Below are 26,014 nucleotides of genomic sequence, written 5' to 3' on the forward strand. Positions count from 1 at the left end.
TCAGAGCGGAGGAGCAGGGGGAGCTCCTTGATGTTACTGTCCATATATGGACAATGACGTCAGTGGCTACTCCTTGAGCGGAATCCCCATTGCCTACTCTGGCCGAGGATTCCGCTCCAGGAGTAGCCACTGACGTCACTGTCCATATATGAACAGTAACGTCAAGGGATTCCCCGAGCACAGCGCTTAAAGTAGCGCTTTGCCCAGGGAGTCCTCGGCGAGCGGAGGAGCTCCCTCTGAAATAATTCTTTAGCAGGGAGCTGATGGTCCCTTGCTTCAGAATTAGCTTGACAGCAGGACATACCCCTGGCCACCCAGGACAGCGGGAGACCGCCTGGAATCTGAGATGGTTGGGAGGTGTGGGAATGATGTCCATAAAAAGTATGCGGAAATGTTTAATGTAAATCACAGCAACAAACTACTTTTCAAGGCTATTATTTGCTGACCTGTTTATTTTTTTTTTATATAATAAATATTACCGTATGTCCCATTTCCTTTTTATGGTCTTGATCTAGGTCCCAATTCTCAAAAATGATGTAATTTAGTAAAGGGCTAAAATCAGACAATTTCTATCCTTCATGGGTCTTTCACCATGTATAGGGGATCTTTGTTCCACTTCCCTTACCCAGATGCTCAGAGCAATTTTTACTTTTTTAACCCCTAGGGCTACTAAAGAGGATCTGTCACTAGTTTAGTCATGTCTAATCTTCTACCTTATATAATTGTCGCTATCACACTGATAATGCTAGTGAAAATTGTGTCCAAAAAAGTTTATTTGAAATGTTATGAACTTTTTTCTAAATATGCAAATGAGCCTATACTCAGGGCCGGCCTTAGGATAGATGACGCCTCATGCGAAATTATCTTTCGGCGCTCCCATCCCATCATAAAAAAATGCCCCATAAAAAATTATAATGCCCTATATAGTGCCCCCACACAGTATAATGCCCCTTTAGTGCTCCCCATACAGTATAATAATATAATATAATATATTATAACCCCTTCAAGGACACAGTATTTTGTCCTCTAATTGGGCCCACAAAGTATTATGCCCCCTGAGTGACACACACAGTATATTGCCCCCTATAGTGCCCCTACACAGTATAATGTCTGCATAGTGGCCTCCACACAGTATAATGTAACCTCCCCTGGCTGCCACACCACCCTTGTAGATAAAGATTCCCTGTAGATTGTGCCATACAGCCTCCCTGCAGACAGTGCCATAATCCCCCACCTCCCCAATGTAGACAGTGCCATACAGCCCCCTCCTCCCCATGTATACAGTGCCATACAGCCCCCCACCTCCCCCTTGTATACAGTGCCATAAAGCCCCCACCTCCCTCTTGTAGACCGTGCCCCCAAACAAAAAAAATTGTACTCACCTAAGCCCCGTTCCCACGACTAACTGAACTGCTTCAGAACACCGATGACAGGATCCGTGCGTAGGCCAGCGTAATCCTGTAGTCTAGTAAAGAGTTTCCCAACCTTTTCGGACTCAAAGCACCTTGGGAAAAAATCAGCCCCCCCTCTTACCACAAAATGACCATCAGCCCGCCCACTCACATTAAAATGACCATCAGCCCGCCACTCACAGTAAAATGGCCATCAGCCCCCCCCCCCCACACTCACAGTAAAATGACCATCAGCCTGTCACTCACAGAATCCCCCTGTAGATAGTGCCACACAGCCCTCTGTAGATAGTGCCATACAGCCCTCTGTAGATAGTGCCATACAGCCCTCTGTAGATAGTGCCACACAGCCCCCTTGTAGGTAGTTCCATGCAGCCCCCTTGTAGGTAGTTCCACACAGCCCCCTTGTAGGTAGTTCCACACAGCCCCCTTGTAGATGGTGCCACACAGCCCACTTGTAAGTAGTGCCACACAGCCCACTTGTAGGTAGTGCCACACAGCCCCCTTGTAGGTGGTGCCACACAGCCCACTTGTAAGTAGTGCCACACAGCCCACTTGTAGCTAGTGCCACACAGCCCACTTGTAGGTAGTGCCACACAGCCCACTTGTAAGTAGTGCCACACAGCTCACTTGTAGCTAGTGCCACACAGCCCCCTTGTAGGTAGTGCCACACAGCCCCATTGTGGGTAGTGCCTGTCAGTCTGTGGGTATGTGGACCCACTAGGCCGCACTGCCGTAGCGGGAAGGCAGCTAGCAAAGCGAAAGAGCACCCAAACAATACAAAGTCCCGCGCTAGGGTACCTGAATAGTCCAGACAGTGGCCGAGGCTTTAGCCTGGATCGAGGTGGGTGCAGCAGGTTATGCCAGACGTGGCCGATGACAGCAGGTGCAGCAGGCTGTGCCAGAAAAGGCGGATCACATTGGACGTGGAAGATGACACTGGACGTGGCAGACGACAGCAGATGCAATAGGACATGACTCCAACACTAACAGGCTCAGGAACAAGGACACAGCACAGGATATAGGTAGCAGGGCATGGGAACAGGATAACACAAAGGGACCATTTGCAAGACTGACATGGGAATACTAACAATGCTCAGGCATGGATCAGAAGGGCAGGGCCCTTCTTATAGTCCAGGGTGATTTGGGAGCAATCAGTCAAATCTAAAACATGTGTGTGCTCTGGCCCATTAAGCCTGGGAATGAGCTCGAGCGTGCACCCTCGGGGTCACTGCAGGACAGGACGGCCGCATGTGCTGGCATCTCTGGGGAGGAAGACGTCTGCAGGTTGATAGGAGCCTGTGGTCTGCCACCGCGAATGTTACAGTATCCCCCTCTTACGCTCCCTCTTCTTGGGACCAGAACGTGAGAGGAACTTCTTAATGAGGGAAGGAGCCTGGACGTACTCCTCTAGCTCCCAGGACCTCTCCTCTGGGCCAAACCCCTTCCAATCCACCAAGTAAAAGGCTTTTCCTCTTGTCATCTTGAAGTCCAAGATCTCCTTGACCTCGAATACATCGGCAGAACCGCTGGGGGCAACTGCAGGGCTAAGAGTCTTAGAGTAGCGGTTCAGGACCACAAGCTTCAGAAAAGACACATGAAAGGAGTTGGGGATTCTGAGGGCAGCGGGCAGCCGAAGCTTATAAGAGACCGGGTTGATCTACTGGAGGCTCTCAAAGGGTCCGAGGAACCTGGGAGCAAATTTGCACGACGGCACCCTCAGCCGGATATTTGAGGACAGCCAGACCTTGGTACCCGGAAGAAACTGGGGAGGCTCTCTTCTCTTTGTGTCTCCACTCCTCCAGAGCCAATTTGATGGCCAGTAGCTCCCGATCCCCAATAGAGTAGTTGAACTCTGCAGAAGAAAGAAGTCTCGAGTAATAGCCACATACTACTGCCTTTCCTTTGGAATTTCTCTGGAACAAAAGTGCACCTGGACCCATAGAAGAAGCATCCACCTCCAATGAGAACTGCCAAGACACGTCAGGATGATGGAGGATCGAGGCTGAAGTGAAGGCTATTAAATGCAGATTCTGCCTCTGGAGTCCACATCTTGGCGTCAGTGATGAGAAGTTTGGGATAAACTGCCTGTGAATCCCAAACAACGCTGTATGGACCTCAGACCTTGATTACGTGGCCATTCCAGAATGGACTTAACTTTCTCAGGATCCATCTTGAGACCTTGATCCGAGATGGTATAGCCCAGGAAGGGCAGAGAATTATTTTAGAAGATGCACTTCTCCAGCTTGGCATATAAACGATTCTCCCTTAATCGCAGTAGAACCTGACAGCCATGCCTCCGATGAGTCGTCGGATCTGGGGAGAAAATCAAAATATCATCGAGTTAGACTACAACACAGGCATAGAGGAGATCTCGGAAGATATCATTGATGAATTCCTGGAAGATCGCAGGAGCATTACACAGTCTGAAGGGCATCACCAGTATCCGTAGTGCCTGTCTCGGGTGTTGAACGCCGTCTTCCACTCATCACCTTGACGGATTTGGATCAATTTATAAGTCCACCGCAAGTCTCGTTTTGAAAAAATCCTGGCTCCTCGTATACGGTCAAATAGTTCGGATATAAGTGGCAACAGGTATTTGTTCTTGACCGTGATCTGGTTGAGACCACGGTAGTCTATGCAGGGCCGAAGAGATCTGTCTTTATTTTTAACAAAGAAGAACCCAGCCCCGGCCAGGGAGGAAGACTTTCGTATGAAACCCTTCTCCAAATTCTCCCTGATATAGACAGACATGGATTGAGTCTCTGGCAGGTAGAGAGGGTATATCCACGGGGAAGAGAGGCATTTGGAACCAATTCAATGGGGCAGTAATAAGTCCGATGTGGGGGCAGCGTCTCAGCCTCTCTCTTGCTGAAGACATCCGCAAACAAAGCGAAATAAGGTGGCAATCCACCCAATGACTGCGGCAGAGGAGGCTGGATAGGATGGATCTGCAACAGACAATGATCGAGACATTTGGAGCCCCATTGGAGAACCTCTCCGCAATTCCAGTCCAGAACTGGGGCATGTAGTTGAAGCCAAGGCAGGCCCAGCAGAACAGGATTGATGGCTTTGGGCAAAACAAGAAACAAAATCAGTTCTGAATGAAGAACTCCAACTTGGAGCCTCAGCGGCTTAGTCTCAGATACAATCGGATCAGGCAGAGACAGTCCATTCACCGAGACAACAGCCAAAGATGTAAGAGGAACTGTGGGCAACTGGAGACGATCCACTAGATCCTTTTGGATGAAGTTTGCCGTGGACCCGGAATCCAAACCCGGTGCGTCTTCTTGCCGGACACTGTGGTCACAGGAATGGTCAGCTTGGAACTGAACCTTTTATTTGGTACCATTCCGCCTAGGGTCGCCTCTCCAACCAATCCTAGGCAATGGGGTCTCTCTGGCCTCTGGGGACACAAACGCACAACATTGCATCAGAGGCCGCAATACAGACAAAGTCCTGAAGTGCGTCTGCGTTGTCTCTCCTGGGTGGACAATTTGGCTCGGTCCATCTGCATAGACTCCTCTGGTAGGACGACTGAAGAGGACAGTAGGGATTGCTGGAAAGTAGAAGCCAGCCTAGGAAATTCTCTCTCCCGGGGAACCTCTTGGGAACGCTCCCGGATCCTCATGTCAACCCTGGTGGCTAGTAGGATGAGATCGTCCAGGATAGGTTGCAGATCGCGAGCGGCCAGCTCATTCTTAATCCCAGAAGACAGTCCCTTCCACAATCTGGCCACCAAAGCCTCGTTATTCCAGGTTAGTTCAGCAGCCAGGGTACGGAACTAAATGGCATAGTCGTCCACTGAGAGGTCTCCCTGGTGTAGGGTCAGCAGAGATGCAGCAGCAGACGAAACTCTCCCAGGTTCCTCAAATATCGAACGGAAAGTCCATAAAAAGCACTGCAAGTAACGAGTCTCTGGTCCCTGATGTTCCCACAGAGGTTTTTCCCATGCCAGGGCTTTGCCAGTAAGGAGAGAGATTATGAAGGTGATCCTGACATCATCAGAGGAGAAGGCCCTGGCATGTAATCTGAAGTGGATCTGGTACTGATTCAGAAATCCCCTGCAGGACCTCATGTCTCCGTCATAACGAGGAGGTAGCGGCAGGAAGCATAGGGGATCGGCACTGGTACAGACAGGAGGTGTAGCAGGTGGAACAGCAGGAATAGGTGCGGTGATGACTTTGGGTTGAGCAACCAGCCGATGCGCAATGGCGTTCACCGACAGGAGGAGTTGGTCTTGCCGTAACTGAAGGTCTTGCATCTCTGCCAGCATGGCTTGTGTCGTCAAGGTCTTAGGTTGACCAGCGGGATCCATGGCCTGAGCGTACGGTCACGGTCTGTGGGTATGTGGACCCACTAGGCCTTACCGCCGTAGCGGGAAGGCAGCTGGCCAAGCAACAGAGCACCCAAACAATACAAAGTCCCGCGCTAGGGTACCTGAATAGTCCAGACAGTGGCCGAGGCTTTAGCATGGATGGAGGTGGGGGCAGCAGGTTATGCCAGATGTGGCGGATGACAGCAGGTGCAGCAGGTTGCACCAGACGTGGCGGATCATACTGGACGTGGAAGATGACCCTGGACGTGGCAGACGACAGCAGGTGCAATAGGACACGACTCCAACACTAGCAGTTTCAGGAACAAGGACACAAGATACAGGTAGCAGGGCACAGGTTACAACAGGAACAGTATAACACTAAGGGACCATTTGCAAGACTGACATGGGAATACTAACAATGCTCATGCAAGGATCAGTGGGGCAGGGCCCTTATAGTCCAGGGTGATCTGGTGATCTGGGAGAAATCAGTCAAATCTAAAACGTGTGTGCTCTGGCCCATTAAGCCCGGGAATCAACTCAAGCGCGCACCCTGGTCACTGCAGGACAGGATGGTTGCAACCGCAGACGTTACAGTGCCTCACAGCCCCCTTGTAGGTAATGCCACACAGACCCCTTGTAGGTAATGCCACACAGCCCCCTTGTAGATAGCACCCCCCCCCCTCCTTTCTGTACATAGCGCCACTGTAGCTCTCTGAAGGGGCGGAATCCCTTTGTTATCCGTTGAAGTAATTGACAACTTACTGACTCATGCAATTCAATGGGCTATTCACACATGCCTGTTTTTTCACGGAGCTTGTATCTGATGTGTGAAACTCACTGAATATCCTATTCTGGTCACTTTTTGCGGACCACTTTGCCCATTGAAGTCTATGGGTGCATGAAAAACATGGACAGCACATGGACGAAATTCACACATCAGTTGCTAAGGCCTGCTGCACAGGGCCGTGTTCGGTCCGTGAGATACGGATCATAAGTCGGCAATATTTCCCAGACTGAACACAGTTCAGGGAGTCGGGCTCCTAGCATCGTAGTTATCTATGATACCTGGAGTCCCTGCTTCCCCGCGGGAATACTGTACCGTACTGAAAACATTGTTACAGTACGGGACAGTATTCCCGCGGAGAGGCAGGGACTCCTAGCATCATAGATAACTATGATGCTAGGAGCCCAGCTCCCTGAGCTGTGTTTTGTCCGGGAAATACAGCCGTCATACGGTCCATATCTCTTGGACCATACAGGGCCGTATGCAGCAGGACCAAAAAAGTGCTGGGAAAAAGCAGTGCTTGCAGAGGGGAAACCTTGATGTGAAAAACTGATGCCACACGGAAACCACACTGATGCCACATGGACATAAAATGCATGAAATACGGTCCGTTTTTTCTAACAAATAGGCAAATGGGATTTTTGCGGCGCAAAAGCTGCGATTCTGCGGCAAATCGCAATTCAGAAAAAAATAGCTATGTTTGCTTGAAAAGTAATAAAAAGTTTCATACTGACCCCTGGCTGTTGTCATAGCTACAGGATTCTCTGCTCTGAGTGCCTCCTCGTATGACCTTTCATCCCATCTGACTTCTGCAGCCAATCAAAGGCTACAGCGATCACCATACCTCCCAACCGTCCCGGATTCAGTAGGACAGTGCCGGATTCCGGGCGCTGTCCGGCTGTCCCAGGCAGCCAGTGGTAGGTCCCTTTTTCAATTCAGGACGCAGATACAGTTGAATCCAGTGCTGAAGCAGGGAGCCGTCAGCTCCCTACTTCAGCATTCAAATATCCCGGCGGCAATGCTCTGGCCAGGAATTCCGGATCAGGAAAAGCCCCTGGCGTCACTGTCCATATATGGTCAGTGACGTCAAGGGCTCCTCCTGGAGAGGAATCCTTGGCCCTCGTGGAGAAGCCCCTGGAGTCACTATCCATATATGGACAGAAAAAACAGTGATTCCTCAAGATGTTAACTTTATTCTGCAGGGCAATACCAAATTTTTAGGCTAGATTCACGAGTGCATAAAAAATGCAGTGTTTTTGCTGATTGCAGTTACGTGTGGCATCCGTGAGCGTCTGCGTTTTTTACGCGCCTATGTCATGCAGTTTCTTTTGTCTGCAAAAAACCACGCTGTTTCCGTAACTACTTTTCAGTTCTATGGGAGTTATGGAAACAGCGTAGCTCAGCGAGTCACAGGATTTTGCCTCAATTTTGCAATAATAAGCTGAAGTTTAACCTCTCTGTGTGTATTCTTATGTTGCTGTTAAAAAGTGCTTTTTGTCACCATTTTGCACAAAACTGATGATTTTCCCACAATTTTGTACAAAATTGCAGCAGAAAACACAATTAAACTGCAACATGTGAATACACCATAAAGCATGGTGGTGGAAATGTTATGGTTTGGGGCTGCTTTGCTGCATCAGGGACTGGGTAGCTCTACATCATATAATCCACTACGAATTTATTGTACCAGGGGGTTCTTGAGGATAATTTGAGACTACCTGTCAGAAGATTGAAGCTCAGCTAACAGTGAACCTTGCAACATGACAATGCCCCTAAACTGCCAAAGAATGTCTAAAAAAAAAAAGAAAGAAATGGAAGGTTATTGAATGGCCAAGTCAAAGCTGAGATCTAAATCCCATTTAGATATAATGGGGGAAACAGCTTAAAAAATCCTCCGTGGATGTCTTGTCTTTTTGGGCAAAGGGGGAAATACCATGTATTAGAGCCTAGTAGTGTTGCGCGGAACTTGCTGGGAAGGCATGACATTGGCAAGTTGGGAGTTGTGTGAAATGTTCTCCACTTGAAGACATCTTCTGGACAGTGAAATTATTCATGGCGAACTTTAAATGACTTTCCAGACTCTTAAACATCTATAACTTGTTTTAGGAAGGCCTGGGAGAGTTCTCTGAATCAAAAAGTATTGATAGCCACATTTCAACAACATAGAGCAAAATAACTGAGGTTTAACCCATTTGCGCAAATGGGCGTACCATTACACCCAAATTGTGGTCTATTCATTGCAATAGGGTGAAATGTTAAGTAAAGTGGATTGCACGGCACAGGAGCTGTGCCCACACCATTCGCAGCAGATGCCAGCTGTAATATACAGCCAACATTCCGCTGCAAACGGTTTATCTGATCAATAACATCACCTTTATCTTTATGTATTGTACTGTATGAATGAAGATAAAATATGCTGTGAGCATTTCTTTGTTGTTCTGATTAAAATTAGAATTTAAAAATGCACAATTGTTACTTAGAAAGCTGTTTAGAGACTGAATACACTCTAAATACTTGGCTTTTTTCTTTTTTCTTAGCTTCGGAAGAATTAACAATTGCAGGAATGACATTCACTACATTTGATCTAGGAGGACATGCTCAAGGTAAGATATGTACGAAAGTGACACAAAATACACACAATTTGACATTGCATCACTTATCTTGCACTGCCACTGCTGAGTTACATTCTATATTAAAGTTTATGCAGAACTGAGATCACCCAGCATTTGTTCAGTGTTTATACAGGGTATACTCCTCAGAACGCAAATCACCAGAGTATCATCTTGATACAGAGCAACAAGCAGACTTAGGCCCTGTTCACATCACGTTTTTTTATACATTTGGTGCGAAAATAAGAAGCGCTCCCGACGTACGCTCTAAACATGCCCAGAGGGCTCCATTGTCAGAGTGTACTCTTGGCTTCCGTCTGGCCAGTATACATTAGTATACCTAAAAAAAAAAAGAATGGAATAGTGTAGTAGACTATGCTGTTCCACCCAGCAGAGTTCAGTAAAAAAAGTTAAACATAGGCATTTTTTTTAACATGGTAACCTATGGCTATCCGTTAAGCGGATACATCATGATTTCAATAGCTTTTTATGACGTATCTATTAAACAGATGCCTTTATAGTCTATGGGTGACGGATGCTTTAGGTGACTATACGGCTAGGTTCACACTGTGCATTCTTTTTGCACAGTGTTGTTTTTGTTTTAGTGGATAAACTCCTATGTTTCTCAATGTGAGTTTATCAACCAAAATAAAAAAAACTAATGCTAAAAATGCATCAAATACGCAGTTTGAACCCAGCATATTGGTATCGGTTTAACGAATAAGTCATGGAAATGGTAATTTATGACTTATATGTTAAACGGATATCATCATAGTCTATGGGTGAGAGATGCCACTATTACACGTCTGTCACAGCCTATGTTTAACGTACACATCGGGAGCTTTTTACCAGCTAAAAACGTGATGTGAACACCTTTATATGTACATCTTTGGGTTATAATACAGGCATTTGTTTTACTTTTTTTTACTAATCAAAAATATATACTGAAATATACTCATTTTTATTTAGTTTTTTTCTAATTTTCTGATTGTATATTTTTTATTTTGTTTATTCACATGTTTCTGGATGCAGCTCTGAACTGCTGTAAGGGCAGATTCACACGAGCGTTGCGTTTTTGCGCGCGCAAACAACGCGGCGTTTTGCGAGCGCAAAAACCATTTGACAGCTGCGTGTGTCATGCGTGTCTGATGCGCGGCTGCGTGATTTTCGCGCAGCCGCCATCATAGAGATGAGGCTTGTCGACGCCCGTCACTGTCCAAGGTGCTGAAAGAGCTAACTCTTTCAGCACCCTCGACAGTGAATGCCGAACACAACAGCGAAACACCTGTAAAAAAAAAGATAAAGTTCTTACTTACCGAGAACTTCCTGGCCGTTGCCTTGGTGACGCGTCCTTGGTGACGCGTCCTTGGTGACGCGCCTCTCTTGACATCGGGCCCCACCTCCCTGGATGACGCGGCAGTCCAAGTGACCGCTGCAGCCTGTGATTGGCTGCAGCCTGTGCTTGGCCTGTGATTGGCTGGAGCTGTCACTTGAACTGAAGTGTCATCCCGGGAGGTCGGACTGCAGGAAGAAGACAGGAGTAATCGGTAAGTTAGAACTTCGTTTTTTTTTTACAGGTTCATGTATTTTGGGATCTCAAGTCACTGTCCATGGTGCTGAAACAGTTTAACTCTTTCAGCACCATGCACAGTGAATCTCTCCCGACGTCGCGGACCGGAAATTTTTTTGCCGGGTTCGGCCAAAACGAGTTTGGCCGAACCCGGTGAAGTTTGCCTCGGTTGTCGGGGTTCGCTCCTCGCAAAGACACTCCGTTTGGATGCTTGGAAACAGAAAAGCACGTGGTGCTTTTCTGTTTCCATTCATCCTTTTGACAGCTGTTGCGCAAACACGCAGTTCGCACGGAAGAGCTTCCGTGCGACCTGCCTGGTTTTCACGCACCCATTGACTTCAATGGGTGCGTGATGCGTGAAATACGCAGAGTTATTGAACCTGTCGCGTATTTTGCGCAGCGAACAAACACTGCGCAAAATACACGGACTGTGTGTACTGCCCCATAGACTTCTATAGGGCATTGCGTGCCGCGCGAAAACCACGCGCCCTACACGCTGCCAAATCACGCTCGTGTGAATCCCCCCTAACAGTAGTTCCAGAGATTTTCTTTACAGCAGGCACCTGGACTTATGAAAATCAGGAAACAGCTTATTGACTTCTATGGGAGATTTTGGTGGCCGTGCTCTGTGGCAAGTACAGAGTGCTCAGCTGCTGCATGTACGGGCACTCTCAGGCCACTTTCACACAGCCGCAATTTGGACAGTAAATTGCTTCAGTTTTTGGAAGCCAGGAGTTAAACATAAACAGAGAAAATTATAAGGCCAGGATCACACCCACAGTTTTGATCAGGCAGATGTTAATCTAATGGAAGGGAAGGTATAAACAAAAGACTTATGCACCTCCTTTCCTTTGTATTCACTTCTTTGTTTGGCTCAGAAAACTGAGCTGCGGTGAAAAATGCAACTGCACAAAAAAACGCACCAAATCGCGTCTTTTTGAATTTTTACAATGTGGTTCTAACCACACCTTTGCACAACGTGTGAATGCACCCTTTGTCTGATTGTCTTTGCAAATAAAAGGTGCTGTCGAATGGTTCTGGTTATTTCTTTTAGCAAATCAGCTACCCTGACAACCGCCAATCAGAACCTGGAGTATAATTTAGTAGCTGCTATTGCACTCAATAAGGGTATGTTCACACGCACTAATTACGGACGTAATTCGGGCGTTTTTGCCCCGAATTACGTCCGAAAAAAGCGCCTCGATAGCGCTGACAAACATCTGCCCATTGAAAGCAATGGGCTGACGTTTGTCTGTTCACACGAGGCGTATATTTACGCGCCGCTGTCAAAAGACGGCGCGTAAATAGACGCCCGCGTCAAAGAAGTGTCATGTCACTTCTTGGGGCGTAATTGGAGCCGTTATTCATTGACTCCAATGAATAGCAGCGCCAATTACGTCCGTAACTGACGCGGCGTTCAAGCGCCTGCACATGCCGTTACGGCTGAAATTACGGGGATGTTTCCTCCTGATAACATCCCCGTAATTTCAGCCGTTACGGACGCTGCCGTGTGAACATACCCTAACTTAACACAATTGAGGCCTATTCACACATTAGGGTCCATTCACATGTTGAGGTTGAGACCTGCATGCATTTTTACCGCAACTTGGTACATTTTTCAATGCGGTTGTGTTTTTTTAACGCAACTGCGTTGAAAAATGCACCAAATCACAGTATGTACGCATGCGGTTTTCAGATGCCTTTTTTTATGCGTTTGTAACCGCATCTCAACCGCAACATGTGACTGGCCCCCTCGGCTAGATTCACACACAGTCTTTTGCTGTGCTTTTTTTCTGTGTTTTTAATGCCATTTTTTGAGGATTTTGTGGTGCTTTTTTTAGTGTGTCCAAATGTTACATTAACGTTTATAGTAAAATATCAAATTCACTAAACACAACTGAGTTTTGGTTTGTGACATTTTTTAGGTAATTTTGTGGTCAGAGGCTTTTTTTCCACACGCAACATGCTCTGGGCGTTTTTCAGACATTTATCCCATAGGCTTCTCTATAGACTTCAAAAAAGCCAGAAAAAAGCATGTACAAAATTACACCAAATGAAAAACACGACTAAAAACGCCTTAAAAAACGTATGTTTCATTTTAATAACGCTACTGCTTTTAGAAGCATTTTTTGATGCAATTTAAAACACCAGAAAAATATTGTGTGTGAAGGAGGCCTATGGTCATGTTGGGGTTTTTGCATCAACTTTTGCAATGTGATCATAATGGGTGAATAAATCTATACTCATATGGCGGAAAAGGCCCACCCATCTGTCTGACCTGCCTTCATTTTATTTCAACAATGACATGCACCATGCAGTTGTTTCCTTTCCATTTGTTTGGCTAGGCTTCCTAATTACAGGGCAGGTAACTACACAATAGGGTATGTTCACACGCCCAATTTACGGACGTAATTCAGGCATTTTACGCCTCGAATTACGCCCGAAAAAATGTCTCCAAACTGTCTGCAAACATCTGCCCATTGAATTCAATGGGTCCTATGGTGTTCTGTGCAGACAGGCTTTTTTTTTACGCGCCGCTGTCAAAAGACGGCGCGTAAATAGACGCCCGCCTCAAAGAAGTGTATGTCACTTCTTGGGATGTAATTGGAGCCGTTTTTCATTGACTCCATTGAAAAACAGCTCCAATTACGTCTGTAATGGATGCCGCGAAAAACGCATGCACTTGTCAAAACGTCTGAAATTCAAGAGTTGTTTTGGCCTGAAAACAGCTTCGTAATTTCAGACGTATTTGGAGTTGCCGTGTGAACATACCCTAATTATTCAGAGGAATGTCCATTTTAGGGGTTGTCCCAACTGATCATCTGCACTATTAGGGTACGAACACACACTGCGTGTTCAGGACGGATACGCTGAGTCAAGCTGCGCAGCATATCAGCCCTGAACACCGCAGGTAATTCTGTCCAAAAAAATCGCACCACTTCGTGGTGCCTTTTTCCAGCAGAGTTTCCGCTGCTTTGAAGCAGCGCCGGAAAATTTAAAAGAAAACGTTCATACTTAACCCCTCTTCTCTGCGCATAGTCAGCCTCCTGGGATGACGTTGCAGGCCATGTGACCGCTGCAGCCTGTGATTCGCTGCAGCGGTCACATGGGATGAAACGTCATCCCATGTGGCCGGACTGGAAAAGATGCAGGGAACTCTGGGTAAGGCCGGGTTTACAGGAGCGTGTGCGTTTTGCGCATGCAAAAAACGCTGCATTTTCTGTGCGCAAAAGGCACTTAATAGCTCTGTGTGTCATCTCCGTATGATGCGCGGCTGCGTGATTTATTCATCATTATTACACTCCGTTTGGTTGTTTGTAAACAGAAAAGCACGTGGTGCTTTTCTGTTTACATTCATAGTTTGACAGCTGTTGTGCGAATCACGCGCGTCACACGGAAGTGCTTCCGTGTGGCATGCGTGATTTTCACGCACCCATTGACTTCAATGGGTGCGTGATGCGCGAACAGCGCAGAAATATAGGACATGTCGTGAGTTTTTCACAGCGGACACACTCTGCGCAAAAAACACGGACTGTCTGCACTGCCCCATAGACTAACATAAGTCCGTAAGACACGCGGGAAAATCGCGCGCGTTGCACGGACGTATATCACGCTCGTGTAAACGAGCCCTAAGTATAACTTTTTTTTTTCTTACTTGGGATTTTTGCGGTCGAATCGCTGTGATTCCGCCGCAAATGTCCCAACACACACCACTTTGCTGCGGGTTTAAGCACCCCATTGAATTTAATGGTGAAAACTCACAACAGAAGTACTGCGATTCCGCAGCATTAATTTACATGTGCATTTTTTTTCGGCAGCTTTTTTCTGCTGTGTGTGGAAGAGATTTGTTAAAAATGTCACGCTGCTACTGTAATACGCTGCGTATTTTCCACAATTAATCCGTTGCACAAAAACTGCAGTGTTTACGCTGTGTGTGTTCGTACCCTTAAGGCATATGGATGTAACAGAGTTTTCCAGAAGGTTACATAGTTACATACATAGTTACATAGTTTGTATGGTTGAAAAAAGACACATGTCCATCAAGTTCAACCAAGGGATGGGAAAGGGCAAGTAAAACATTTCTACACATAGGAGCTAATATTTTTTTGTTCTAGGAAATGATCTAAGCCTTTTTTAAAGCTATCTACAGTCCCTGCTGTGGCCAGCACCTGCGGTAGTCTATTCCATAAATTCACCGTTCCCACAGTAAATAAGGCTTGTCGCCTCTGCAGGTTGAACCTTTCTTTTTCCAGACGGAGGGAGTGCCCCCTTGTTTTTTGAGGGGGTTTTACATGGAACAGGATTTCACCATATTTTTTGTATGTGCCATTCATATATTTATATAAGTTAATCATGTCCCCCCTTAGCCCTTATTCACACGACAGGGTTTCCCGGCCGGGTGACGGCCGTTCATAAATCGGCCGTCACCCGGCTGCATTAGGAACAATAGACCCCTAATGGGGCTATTCACACGACCGATTTTTTGACAGCCCATCAAAAAATGGGACATGCCCTATTTTCGGCCGTTTACCCGGCCGCCCGGCTCCCATAGAAGTCTATGGGGCCGGGTAATACACGGCCATCACCGGATTGTGTCCCGAGTGACGGCCATGTATTCCATCGCTCGCGCGCTCTCTCTCCTCCTCCTCCTCCAGAGTTCATGTGAGGAGGAGGAGGGTCTTTTTTTGCTCCCTGTAGGAGTCGGAATCCCCAATCCCCGGCCGGGGATTGGGGATTCCGCTACAGGAGAAGTGAGTGACTACACTGTCCATACATGGACACAGCGATGTCACTCACTTCTGCAGCGGAATCCCCGACTCTATGGCCGGGGATTCCGCTACAGGAGAAGTGAGTAACTACACTGTCCATATATGGACACAGCGACGTCACTCACTTCTGAAGCGGAATCCCCGACTCTATGGCCGGGGATTCCGCTACAGGAGAAGTGAGTGACTACACTGTCCATATATGGATACAGCGACGTCACTCACTTCTGAAGCGGAATCCCCGACTCTATGGCCGGGGATTCCGCTACAGGAGAAGTGAGTGACTACACTGTCCATATATGGACACAGCGACGTCACTCACTTCTGAAGCGGAATCCCCGACTCTATGGCCGGGGATTCCGCTACAGGAGAAGTGAGTGACTACACTGTCCATATATGGATACAGCGACGTCACTCACTTCTGAAGCGGAATCCCCGACTCTATGGCCGGGGATTCCGCTACAGGAGAAGTGAGTGACTACACTGTCCATATATGGACACAGCGACGTCACTCACTTCTGAAACGGAATCCCCGACTCTATGGCCGGGGATTCCGCTACAGGAGAAGTGAGTGACTACACTGTCCATATATAGACACAGCGACGTTACTCACTTCTGAAGTGGAATCCCCGACCCCGTAGCCGGGGATTCTGCTACAGGAGAAGTGAGTGACTACACTGTCCATATATGGACACAGCGACGTCACTCACTTCAAAAGCGGAAACCCGACCCTGTGGCAGGGAATTCCGCTACAGGAGAAGTGAGTGACTACACTGTCCATATATGGACACAGTGACGTCACTCACTTCAGAAGCGGAATCCCCGACCCTGTGGCTGGGGATTCCTCTCCAGGAGAAGTCAGTGACTAAACTGTCCATATATGGACATTGAAGTCAGTGACTTCTCCTGGAAGGGTGGGTGGATGGGTGCAACCTACAGGGATCTGTGAAGCATTACCTACAGGGGACTTGGTGGCATCACCTACAGGGGACTTGGTGGCATCACCTACAGGGGACTTGGTGGCATTAGCTACAGGGATCAGGGTGGCATTACCTACAGGGGGCTGGGTGGAATTACCTACAGGGGGCTGGGTGGCATTACCTACAGGGGTCTGGGTGGCATTACCTACAGGGGTCTGGGTGGCATTACCTACAGGGGGCAGGGTGGCATTACCTACAGGGGGCTGGGTGGCATTACCTACAGGGGGCTGGGTGGCATTACCTACAGGGGACTTGGTGGCATTACCTACAGGGGACTTGGGGGCATTACCTACAGGGGACTTGGTGGCATTACCTACAGGGAGCTGGGTGGCATTACCTACAGGGGCAGGGTGGCATTACCTACAGGGGACTTGGTGGCATTACCTACAGGGAGCTGGGTGGCATTACCTACAGGGGACTTGGTGGCATTACCTACAGGGAGCAGGGTGGCATTACCTACAAGGGGCTGGGTGACATTACCTGCAGGGGGCTGGGTGGCATTACCTGCAGGGGGCTGGGTGGCATTACCTGCAGGGGCTGGGTGGCATTACTAGCAGGGGGCTGGGTGGCATTACCTACAGGGGGCTGTGTGGCATTATCAACAGATAGCTGTGTATGGCAACAAATTTAAATGAAATTCATCCAATTTTAAAACGGACAGGGAAAAAAACGGTTGCAAAACGGGTCAAAATCGCCCGTTAAAAACGGCAACACGGCCCGGAACGGAATCGGAATGGGTGCAAAACGGATGCAAACCGGCCGGGAAAACGGCCTAAAACGGCCGATTTTATCGGCCGACACTTGGACCCTGTCGTGTGAATGAGGCCTTAGGCCCCATGCACACGACCGTGCTCGTAATTACGAGCATGGCCGGACACGGCCGGCCACGGGCAGCCGGCCGTTATTCCGAGCCGTGCTCCCATTATAAAGTATAGTAGCACGGCCCGTAAAAGAAAAAAATAGAACATGTTCTACCTTTTTCAACGGCACAGGCACCTTCCCGTGAGAAAGCGGGAAGGTACCCGTGGCCAACAGAAGTCTATTGGCCCATTATTTCGGGTCGTAATTACGACCCGTAATAACGGGTGTTTTTACGGTCGTGTGCATGAGGCCTTAGTCTTCTTTTTTCAAGGCTAAATAGGTTTAGTCCTTTTCATCTTTCCTCATAACTTAGATTCTCCATGCCCCTTATTAGCTTTGTTGCACTTCTTTGTATTTTTTCCAACTCCTGGGCATCCTTTCTATGAACTGGAGCCCAGATCTGGACTGCATATTCTAGATGAGGCCTCACTAATGCTTGTAAAGTGGTAATATTACATCCCTGTCCTGCGAGTCCATGCCTCTTTTAATACACGACAATATCTTGCTGGCCTTTGAAGCAGCTGATTGACATTGCATGCTGTTATTTAGTTTATGATTTACAAGTACACCCAGATCCTTCTCAACAAGTGACTCCCCCAGTGTAGCTCCCCCTAGGACATATGATGCATGCAGGTTGTTTGTACCCAGGTGCATAACTTTACATTTATCTACATTAAACTTCATCTGCCAAGTGGACGCCCAAGCACTCAGTTTGTTTAAATCCGCTTGCAATTCACGAACATCTTCCATAGTCTGAACTATATTACATAGCTTGGTGTCATCTGCAAAAATAGAAATAGTGCTGTTAATCCCATCCTCTATATCATTAATAAATATGTTGAATAATAGTGGTCCCAGCACTGAACCCTGGGGTACACCACTTATAACCGGTGACCATTCAGAGTAGGAACCATTGACCACAACTCTCTGGATACGGTCCTTGAGACAATTCTCAATCCAATTACAAACTATACTTTCTAAACCTATAGTCCTTAATTTACCCATTAGACGTCTATGGGGGACAGTGTCAAATGCCTTTGCAAAGTCCAAAAACACTATATCCGCAGCGGCCCCTCTGTCTAGGCTTCTACTCACCTCTTCATAAAAACAAATCAGGTTGGTTTGACAGCTTCTGTCCTTAGTAAAACCGTGCTGGCTGTCACTTATAATACTATTTATTGTCACATAATTCTGTATATAGTCCCTCAGAAGCCCCTCAAACATTTTCCCCACAATTGATGTTAAGCTTACTGGTCTATAATTACCCGGCGAAGACCTAGAGCCCTTTTTGAATATAGGCAACACATTTGCCCTGCGCCAGTCCCTTGGCACTATACTAGTCACGAGAGAATCTCTAAATATTATGAAGAGGGGGACAGAAATAACTGAACTAAGCTCCTTAAGAACTCTAGGGTGTAACCCATCTGGTCCCGGGGCCTTGTGTATGTTTATTTTTTTTTTATTTAGCTTGCACCATATCTACATTCATCTAATTCAGTATATCAACTGATATATTAACAGCACTGACAGCGGCTACACCAGCTGCTCTTTCTTCTGTTGTATATACAGAGCGGAAGAACCCATTTAGTAACACTGCCTTCTCTTGATCCCCTGTGACCAACTCCCCATTACCACTATCTAGGGGTCCTACATGTTCAGACCTTGGCTTTTTTGCATTTATTTGCTTGAAGAATTTTTTGGGATTTGTTTTACTATCCTCTGCCACCTGCCTTTCATTTTGTATTTTTGCTGATTTTATTACCATTTTACAGATTTTATTAAGCTTTTTATATTTTACAAAGGCTACAGCTGTACCCTCAGATTTGTATTTTTCAAATGCCCTTTTTTTTGTCATGTATTGGCCTTTTTACAGAAGGTGTAAGCCATGTGGGGTTTAATTTTAGTCGTTTATACTTGTTACTTATAGGAATAAATTTTGCAGTATAATTACCCAAAGCAGATTTGAAAATCTCCCATTTATCATTTGTACCATTATTTTACATTAGTTCTTCCCAGTCTATATCATGAATTGCAGCCCTCATCTTGGGGAAATTGGCCTTCTTAAAATTAAGTGTTTTTGCCCTCCCAGCCGCCTGTGTTTGTTTTTTACAGTATAGGTAAAATGTAAGTATATTGTGATCACTGTTACCGAGGTTTTCACAAACATTGACATTCCCAACAAGCTCTGCATTAATTAGAAATGACCAGATCCAACAGAGCTTCACCTCTAGTCGGGTCTTCCACAAACTGGCCCATAAAATTTTCCTGCAACAGGTTGAGGAAATGTCTCCCCTTTGCAGTTGAAGCCAAACCATGACACCGATTAATATCCCGGTAATTAAAATCTCCCATTATCACTACAGTACCCCCCCTGTGCAGCCTGCTCCATCTGTTTATATAGCTGTGTTTATATAGCTGATCTTCCATCTCCTCAGTTATATTGGGGGGTCTATAGATTACACCAAAAGTTATTTTTTCAGTGTTTACCTCTCTTTGTAATTCCACCCACAAGGTTTCAACCTCCTCACAATCTTCACCCTCTAATGTCTCATTCACACTCGCCTTCATATCGCTTCTCATATACAGACATACACCACCACCTTTCCTATTTGTCCTGTCTTTCCGAAAAAGTGTAAAACCCTGTAGATTTACAGCCCAGTCATGAGAAGAGTCTAGCCATGTTTCAGCAACACCAACTATATCTATACTTTCTTCCAGTACCAAGGCCTCCAGCTCCCCCATTTTTCTTGCTAGACTTCTTGTATTTGTGAACATACACTTTAACTTGTAAAACTTGCCTTTAAATGTTTCACTTTGATTATCAGAAATGTTATTTGACATTATTTGGGCTTTTTTATTTTCACTGCTGTTTTGTAACGAAAGGATCTCCTTATCTTATTGCCTAGTCCTCTCCCTACAGTCTGTTTCTCCCCCCACCAATATAGTCTGACCCCTCTCTAACCTAACTATCCCTTTATTTTCTACATTGGCCTCCCCCTCAGCCCTAGTTTAAATACTCCGCCACCCCAGCTAGAAATCTCTCCCCCAGCACAGCAGACTCCCTTCCATTTAGGTGCAAATCATCTGCAGAATACAGTTTGTACCCCAATGAAAAGTCAGCCTAATGCTCTAGGAACCCAAAGCCTTCTCCTCCACACCAAGACTTCAGCCATGCATTTAACTCCCTAAGCTCCCGCTGTCTTTCCTGTGATGTGCATGGCACAGGCAGTATTCCTGAGAATACAACCTTGGAGGTCCTTCCCTTCAGCTTGTAGCCTAGTTTTTTAAAATTATTCTTAAGGCTCCCCCACCTACCATTTATTCTGTCGTTGGTACCCACATGGACCACGACAGCTGGATCATCACCAGCCCCTCCCAGCAATTTGTCCACCCGTTCCACCATATGCCGAACCCTGGCACCAGGGAGACAGCAAACCATTCTGTTGAGGCGGTCTTGGCGACAAATTATTCTATTCGTCTTCCTGATTATAGAATCCCCTACAACTATCAATTGTCTTGGCTTACCTGCATTACCATCCCGCTGACTACTAGCTGGGCTGTTCTCCCGGCTGTTAGGGAGATCAGTATCCATTAGGGCTGCCATTTCAGAGACAGACACCCTCGCATCCTCACCCAACTTGGCAATTTTGCTTGGAATATCAGAAACCGGATTGGCATTCCTTTTCTTTGACCCCTTTCTACTGCCCCTAACTACATTAACCCAGCTACTTACCTGATCCTGCTCACCCATGTCTTCACCCTCCAGTTCTAACCCACTAACTGCGTGCTCCGTGATTGTCTATCTTCCTCAGTGTTGCATTCTGCTCCTCCAGATCTCTAATGCGAGCTTCCAGGTGAACAACATGCTCACATCTGCCACAGAGGTATTCACCCTGGAACTCCGGTTCCAGGCGTGCATACATATGGCAAACTGTGCACTGAAGAAAACCTCCAATCTTGCTATCCATTATCCGGTGACATGGATGTCGCAGTGAAACTAATTGTTTCTTTATTAAACAGTAGAACACACTTTATTGAGCGGCCCTCAGACCAGGTATCACAATTCTGCAGGTGTTTCTAAATCGGACTAAGCCAAAATACAGAAGGGAGTGGCCTGGACGCTGCTGGGAGCAGACGTGCAGTCGGAGAGCTTCGCCAGCACCTGACACAATTGACCGCCATCCTCTTTGGAGCCGTCTTTTTCCTCCAGTGGATACACACAGTAGTGATCCCCTGGTGTGTTGCTACCCTCTGAGGGTTTTCTTGCCCCATTCGGTGGCGATATAGTGAAGGGGCCTACTCTCCGAACTGGAACCCCAGCCTAAATTTGAATCTGGAAGTGCGTGGGCCACACTTCCGGTCCGGCGCACAGAGACAAGTTGAAGTCAAACAACGCTCCCTGAGCTAGAAAATCACTCTGGGACATTGTCACGAAGGGTCTGTGGACCCACTGGGCCGTACCGCTGTGGCGGTAAGGCAGCTGGCCAACAGGGAGTAGGTGACTGCCTATAGTTCTATAGGTACCTGTGGCAGCTCAGACAGCGGCAGGGCAGGCTCGGCTGAGACTTAGGTAGCAGGCGGGCGTCAGGCGAGATGAAGCAGGTCAGACGTGGATGTAGCGTAGCACAACTTTGGCACAGCACAGTGCTCGACCAGGAAGATATGGATTGCTCATAACAGGAACTGGAAACAAGTATAGGTACAACGACGGGGACTGGAACAGGGACCGAAACAGGAAACAACTAGGAGGCCATCACATAGACAAACTTAGGGAACACAACAACGCTCAGGCATAGAACTAGGGGGCTGGACCCCTCTTATAGTCCAGGGTACTCACGGGTCAAAGGTCGTCCATGAGGTCCAGTGCGTGCGATGCCCCTTTAAGAGCGGGATCCGGCAGAGGTGAGTGGATGCTTGCACTGGTGTCTCCTGAGGAGGAGGCTGGGGCCAGCACTTGCCATCTCGTGGCTGCGGCTGTCAGGGGGAGGTTGGAGCTGACAGCCCGCAGCCACGGACATTACAGACATTGTCTGGAACATCCTCCATGGTGCCAATCAGATCCTAAGCTCCATCGGAGCTGCAGGTGATAGCAGGCACGGTTGCCATATTGGATCTACAACTACAGGCTCTCTGTGGTTGTAGATCCAAGACTCCATCTACTCTCCTTGGGTATGGTGAGTGATCTGGTTATTTGGCTCAATCAATTCCCTGGAAGTACTACATATTTTGCTGGAAACCCCCTCACATTATACTTCTAAATATGTGACTGTGATGTACCACCTGGAGGACTCTTCTTCTTCCCTTTGCAAATAATACTGTGATGTATACTCTTGGTGCACTAGCCTGAAAACAATATCTGTTCTGTGGCATGTATATGGTCTGTGATCTAACGGTAATGGCGCCTTCAAAGCAGTCCAAAATTACTGACAAGATGGAAATCGATGGGAAATGCGCCTGGGCCACGTACATCACGGTCTTCAGTGGCTGCTGTCTCTCCTTCCACACCAACTGATTCTCCCATGTTAAATTGTCCTTCAGTCAAACTGCATTTTCTCCCATGTTTTGTGTGGAACAGACATATCGTATCCTGACCAGATCTCTCCCAACTGGAGCACCTCCACGTAAATTTTTTCGCCAAGTTTCTCAAATTCAAAGATAGAGACAAGCTCCTGGAGTGTGTAATTACTTCTGTCAATACTGACCCTAGCGGTAGATTCATTCATTTATTTTGCTAGTTATATTTCTCCTCATTCATTATTATGAATATTTATAATCCTCCTCCAGCTTCTGTCCAACTCCTACATGAAGTGATGGTAATGGTGACGGACCTTGGCCCTGCACCCCCTGAAGTGGCCAAACGTAAAATTTGGAGACTTAAAGAGGCTCTGTCACCAGATTCTGAAATCCCTATCTGCTATTGCATGTGATCGGCGCTGCAATGTAGATAACAGTAAAGTTTTGTTTTTTTTAAAACGTTCATTTTTTCATCCAGCCTGGACGTCATGTGTATTCATTATCAGGACACTTCTGAATCTTTTATGTGAGATTTGCAGCAAAGGAAACGAAATCTCGTTTATCTCCGAAATCTCGCGAGATTTAGTTTCCCGTGCTAGAAATCTCAAAGAAAAGATTCAGAAGTCTCAGGATTCTGAATACACATGACGTCCAGGCTGGATGGTCATGTGTATTCATTATCAGGACACTGCAGTAACGTTAATCTCTGTTTATGTGGCTGCACATCGCTGCTGTGTAAATGAATGGAGAGGAGTGTATGACGCTGACTGGTCACTGATTGGTCAGCGTCATACACGTAAACACGCCCAGTTAAAAACACAATACACGCCCAGTTGGACATAACGAGAAAAAAAAACGCCCAGTTGTCCATTTCAAAGCTCATTTGCATATATATATAAAATAGCTCATAACTTGGCCAAAAATGAACGTTTTATAAAAAAATAAAAACGTTACTGTTATCTACATTGCAGCGCCGATCACATGCAATAGGAGTTAGGGATTTCAGAATCTGGTGACAGAGCCTCTTTAAGGGGGTTTTACACTGGACAATTATCGGGCAGACAAGCGTTCACAGAACGCACGTTGACGATAATTGCCCAGTGTAAACAGGGGAACGATCAGCAGAAAAACGAGCAAACTGCTCGATCATCTGCTGATCGTATAGTTTTAAAAAAGTTAAATATTATCGTTGTCGGCATCACATCTCCCTGTGTAAACAGGGAGACGTGTTGCCGACATAATAATGTATGGGAACGAGCGATCGGCGTAACAACCGCTCGTCCCCATTCATAGCTCCGTGTGACAGGAGCAAACGTGCGCCGATCAACGATGTCTTGGCCTGTGTTAAAGGGACTTAAGTCTTCCATGGCTCTCCTGTAAAGAGGTTCTGACTATCCTAGAAACAGAATTACCAAGATTTTTGGATACTAATGCTGTATAAATTTGCAGTCACAGGCCTTCTTGCACCTGTATACATGTTTTTCTTTTTCATTTTGTTGGAATGTACTGTTCACATTTTTGTGTTTTATGTGATTTCATATATGTGGGCTTCTGCCCTGAGTGAATTTAACAAGTTTAACCCTTTAGTGACCAGCCCATTTTAGGCCCTAATGACCAAGCTATTTTATTTGTTTTTCTATAGTCGCATTCAAAGAGCTATAACTTTTTTATTTTTTCGTCTACATAGCTGTATGAGGACTTGTTTTTTGCGGGATTAGTTGTACTTTTTAATAGCACCATTTTAGGGTACATATAATTTTGTTTTTAACTTTTATTAACTTTTTTTGGGGGGATTATAAAAAAATATTGAAATTCCACCATTGTTCTATGCGTTTTTAAATTGACGCAGTTCACTGTGCGGCGTAAATAACACATTACCTTTATTCTATGGGTTGGTACGATTATGGTGATACCACATATGTAGAGGTTTTTTATGTTTTACGACTTTTGCACAATAAAAACACTTTTGAACTAAAATTATTTGTTTTTGCATCGTTGCTTTCCAAGAGCCGTAACTTTTTTATTTTTCCATCAATGTAGTGAATTTTTGGGCTTGTTTTCTGCGGGAAGAGACATAGTTTTGATTGGTACTGTTTTGGGGTGCATGGGACTTATTGATTCTTTTTATTCTGACTTTTTTGGGGGGCAATGGAAAAAAATTGCAATTTTTTTAAACTTCGATCACGGGCATTGGAGCAGGAGCTCAGCTGTCATCAGACAGCAGAGCTCCGGCTCCTGCCTGCACGGGACACCCGTGCAGGACTTAGACTAGGCGAACGCAGCCACCACTGATGACACACGGAAGTGCAATGCGCGCAAAACGCTGCGTTATTTGCGCACGCAAAACGCACACGCTCGTTTGAATAAGGCTTAAGGCTAAGGAAAACCCTAACTCTCCCTCACAGGGTGCAGCAACTCTCCCCACAGCACACACTGATAGCTCTATATATTATAGTGTTCCTAACCTTTCATGCAACTTTTTCGAATAAGCTGTCATATGTGTATACATGAAGAATAACAATATTTATGACCATTATATGACTTGCATTCTGCATTATTTAGTATTTTTTTTCCTCTGCAGGCTCTAATTCTTAGTTTTATTTGAGTTAGTGGGTGGATCCTAACTGCTATCATGTCTTCTATACACTGCACATATAAAAGAGGCGAATCCTGCTATCCTATCTCTATCCATCACATTATTATGACCACCAGCTAATATCCAGAGTAACTGCCGTGTGCAGCAGCTAGACGGGCTGGGAGTGACTCAATAAGGTGCTGGTAAGTTGTCTCAGGTATCTGGAGCCATGCTGACTGCATTCCACATCTGCTGCAGGGTGCGTGGGAGAGGATCCATAGAGCGAACAAGATGATCGAGGAGGTCCCACAGATGCTCAATTGGGCTCAAGTCGAATTAGGGGGCCAGGGAAGTACTTGGAAGTCTTGGTCGTGCTCTTTCAACCACTGTCGGACATTTCTAGTCATGTGGCATGTTGCATTGTCTTTCTGGAAGATTCCATCTGCCCCAGGGAAGACAAACAGCAAGTATAGGTGGACGTGATCTGCAATGATGGATTCATACCCAAAGAGAGTGCCTTCCACATGGATGAGTGTGCCCAGAGAACGGCAGGAAAAAAATTCCCCAGACCATAACGCTGCTGCCATCAGCTTGTGTTCTTCCAGCAATGGTTGCAGGGTGTTTGTTC

General features: G+C 46.4%; 1 protein-coding gene across 1 annotated transcript in view; it reads left to right on the top strand.

Moving 5' to 3' along the window:
* The window catches only part of SAR1B (secretion associated Ras related GTPase 1B), a 147,821-nt gene that overhangs the window by 75,934 nt on the left and 45,873 nt on the right, over positions 1–26,014 (top strand). The window contains exon 4 of the mRNA XM_075859955.1: positions 9,049–9,114. Coding sequence (XP_075716070.1) covers positions 9,049–9,114 — 66 coding nt within the window. The remainder of the gene's footprint in view (positions 1–9,048; positions 9,115–26,014) is intronic.

The sequence above is a fragment of the Rhinoderma darwinii genome, chromosome 3, assembly GCF_050947455.1.
Source record: "Rhinoderma darwinii isolate aRhiDar2 chromosome 3, aRhiDar2.hap1, whole genome shotgun sequence".
Taxonomy (NCBI): domain Eukaryota; kingdom Metazoa; phylum Chordata; class Amphibia; order Anura; family Rhinodermatidae; genus Rhinoderma; species Rhinoderma darwinii.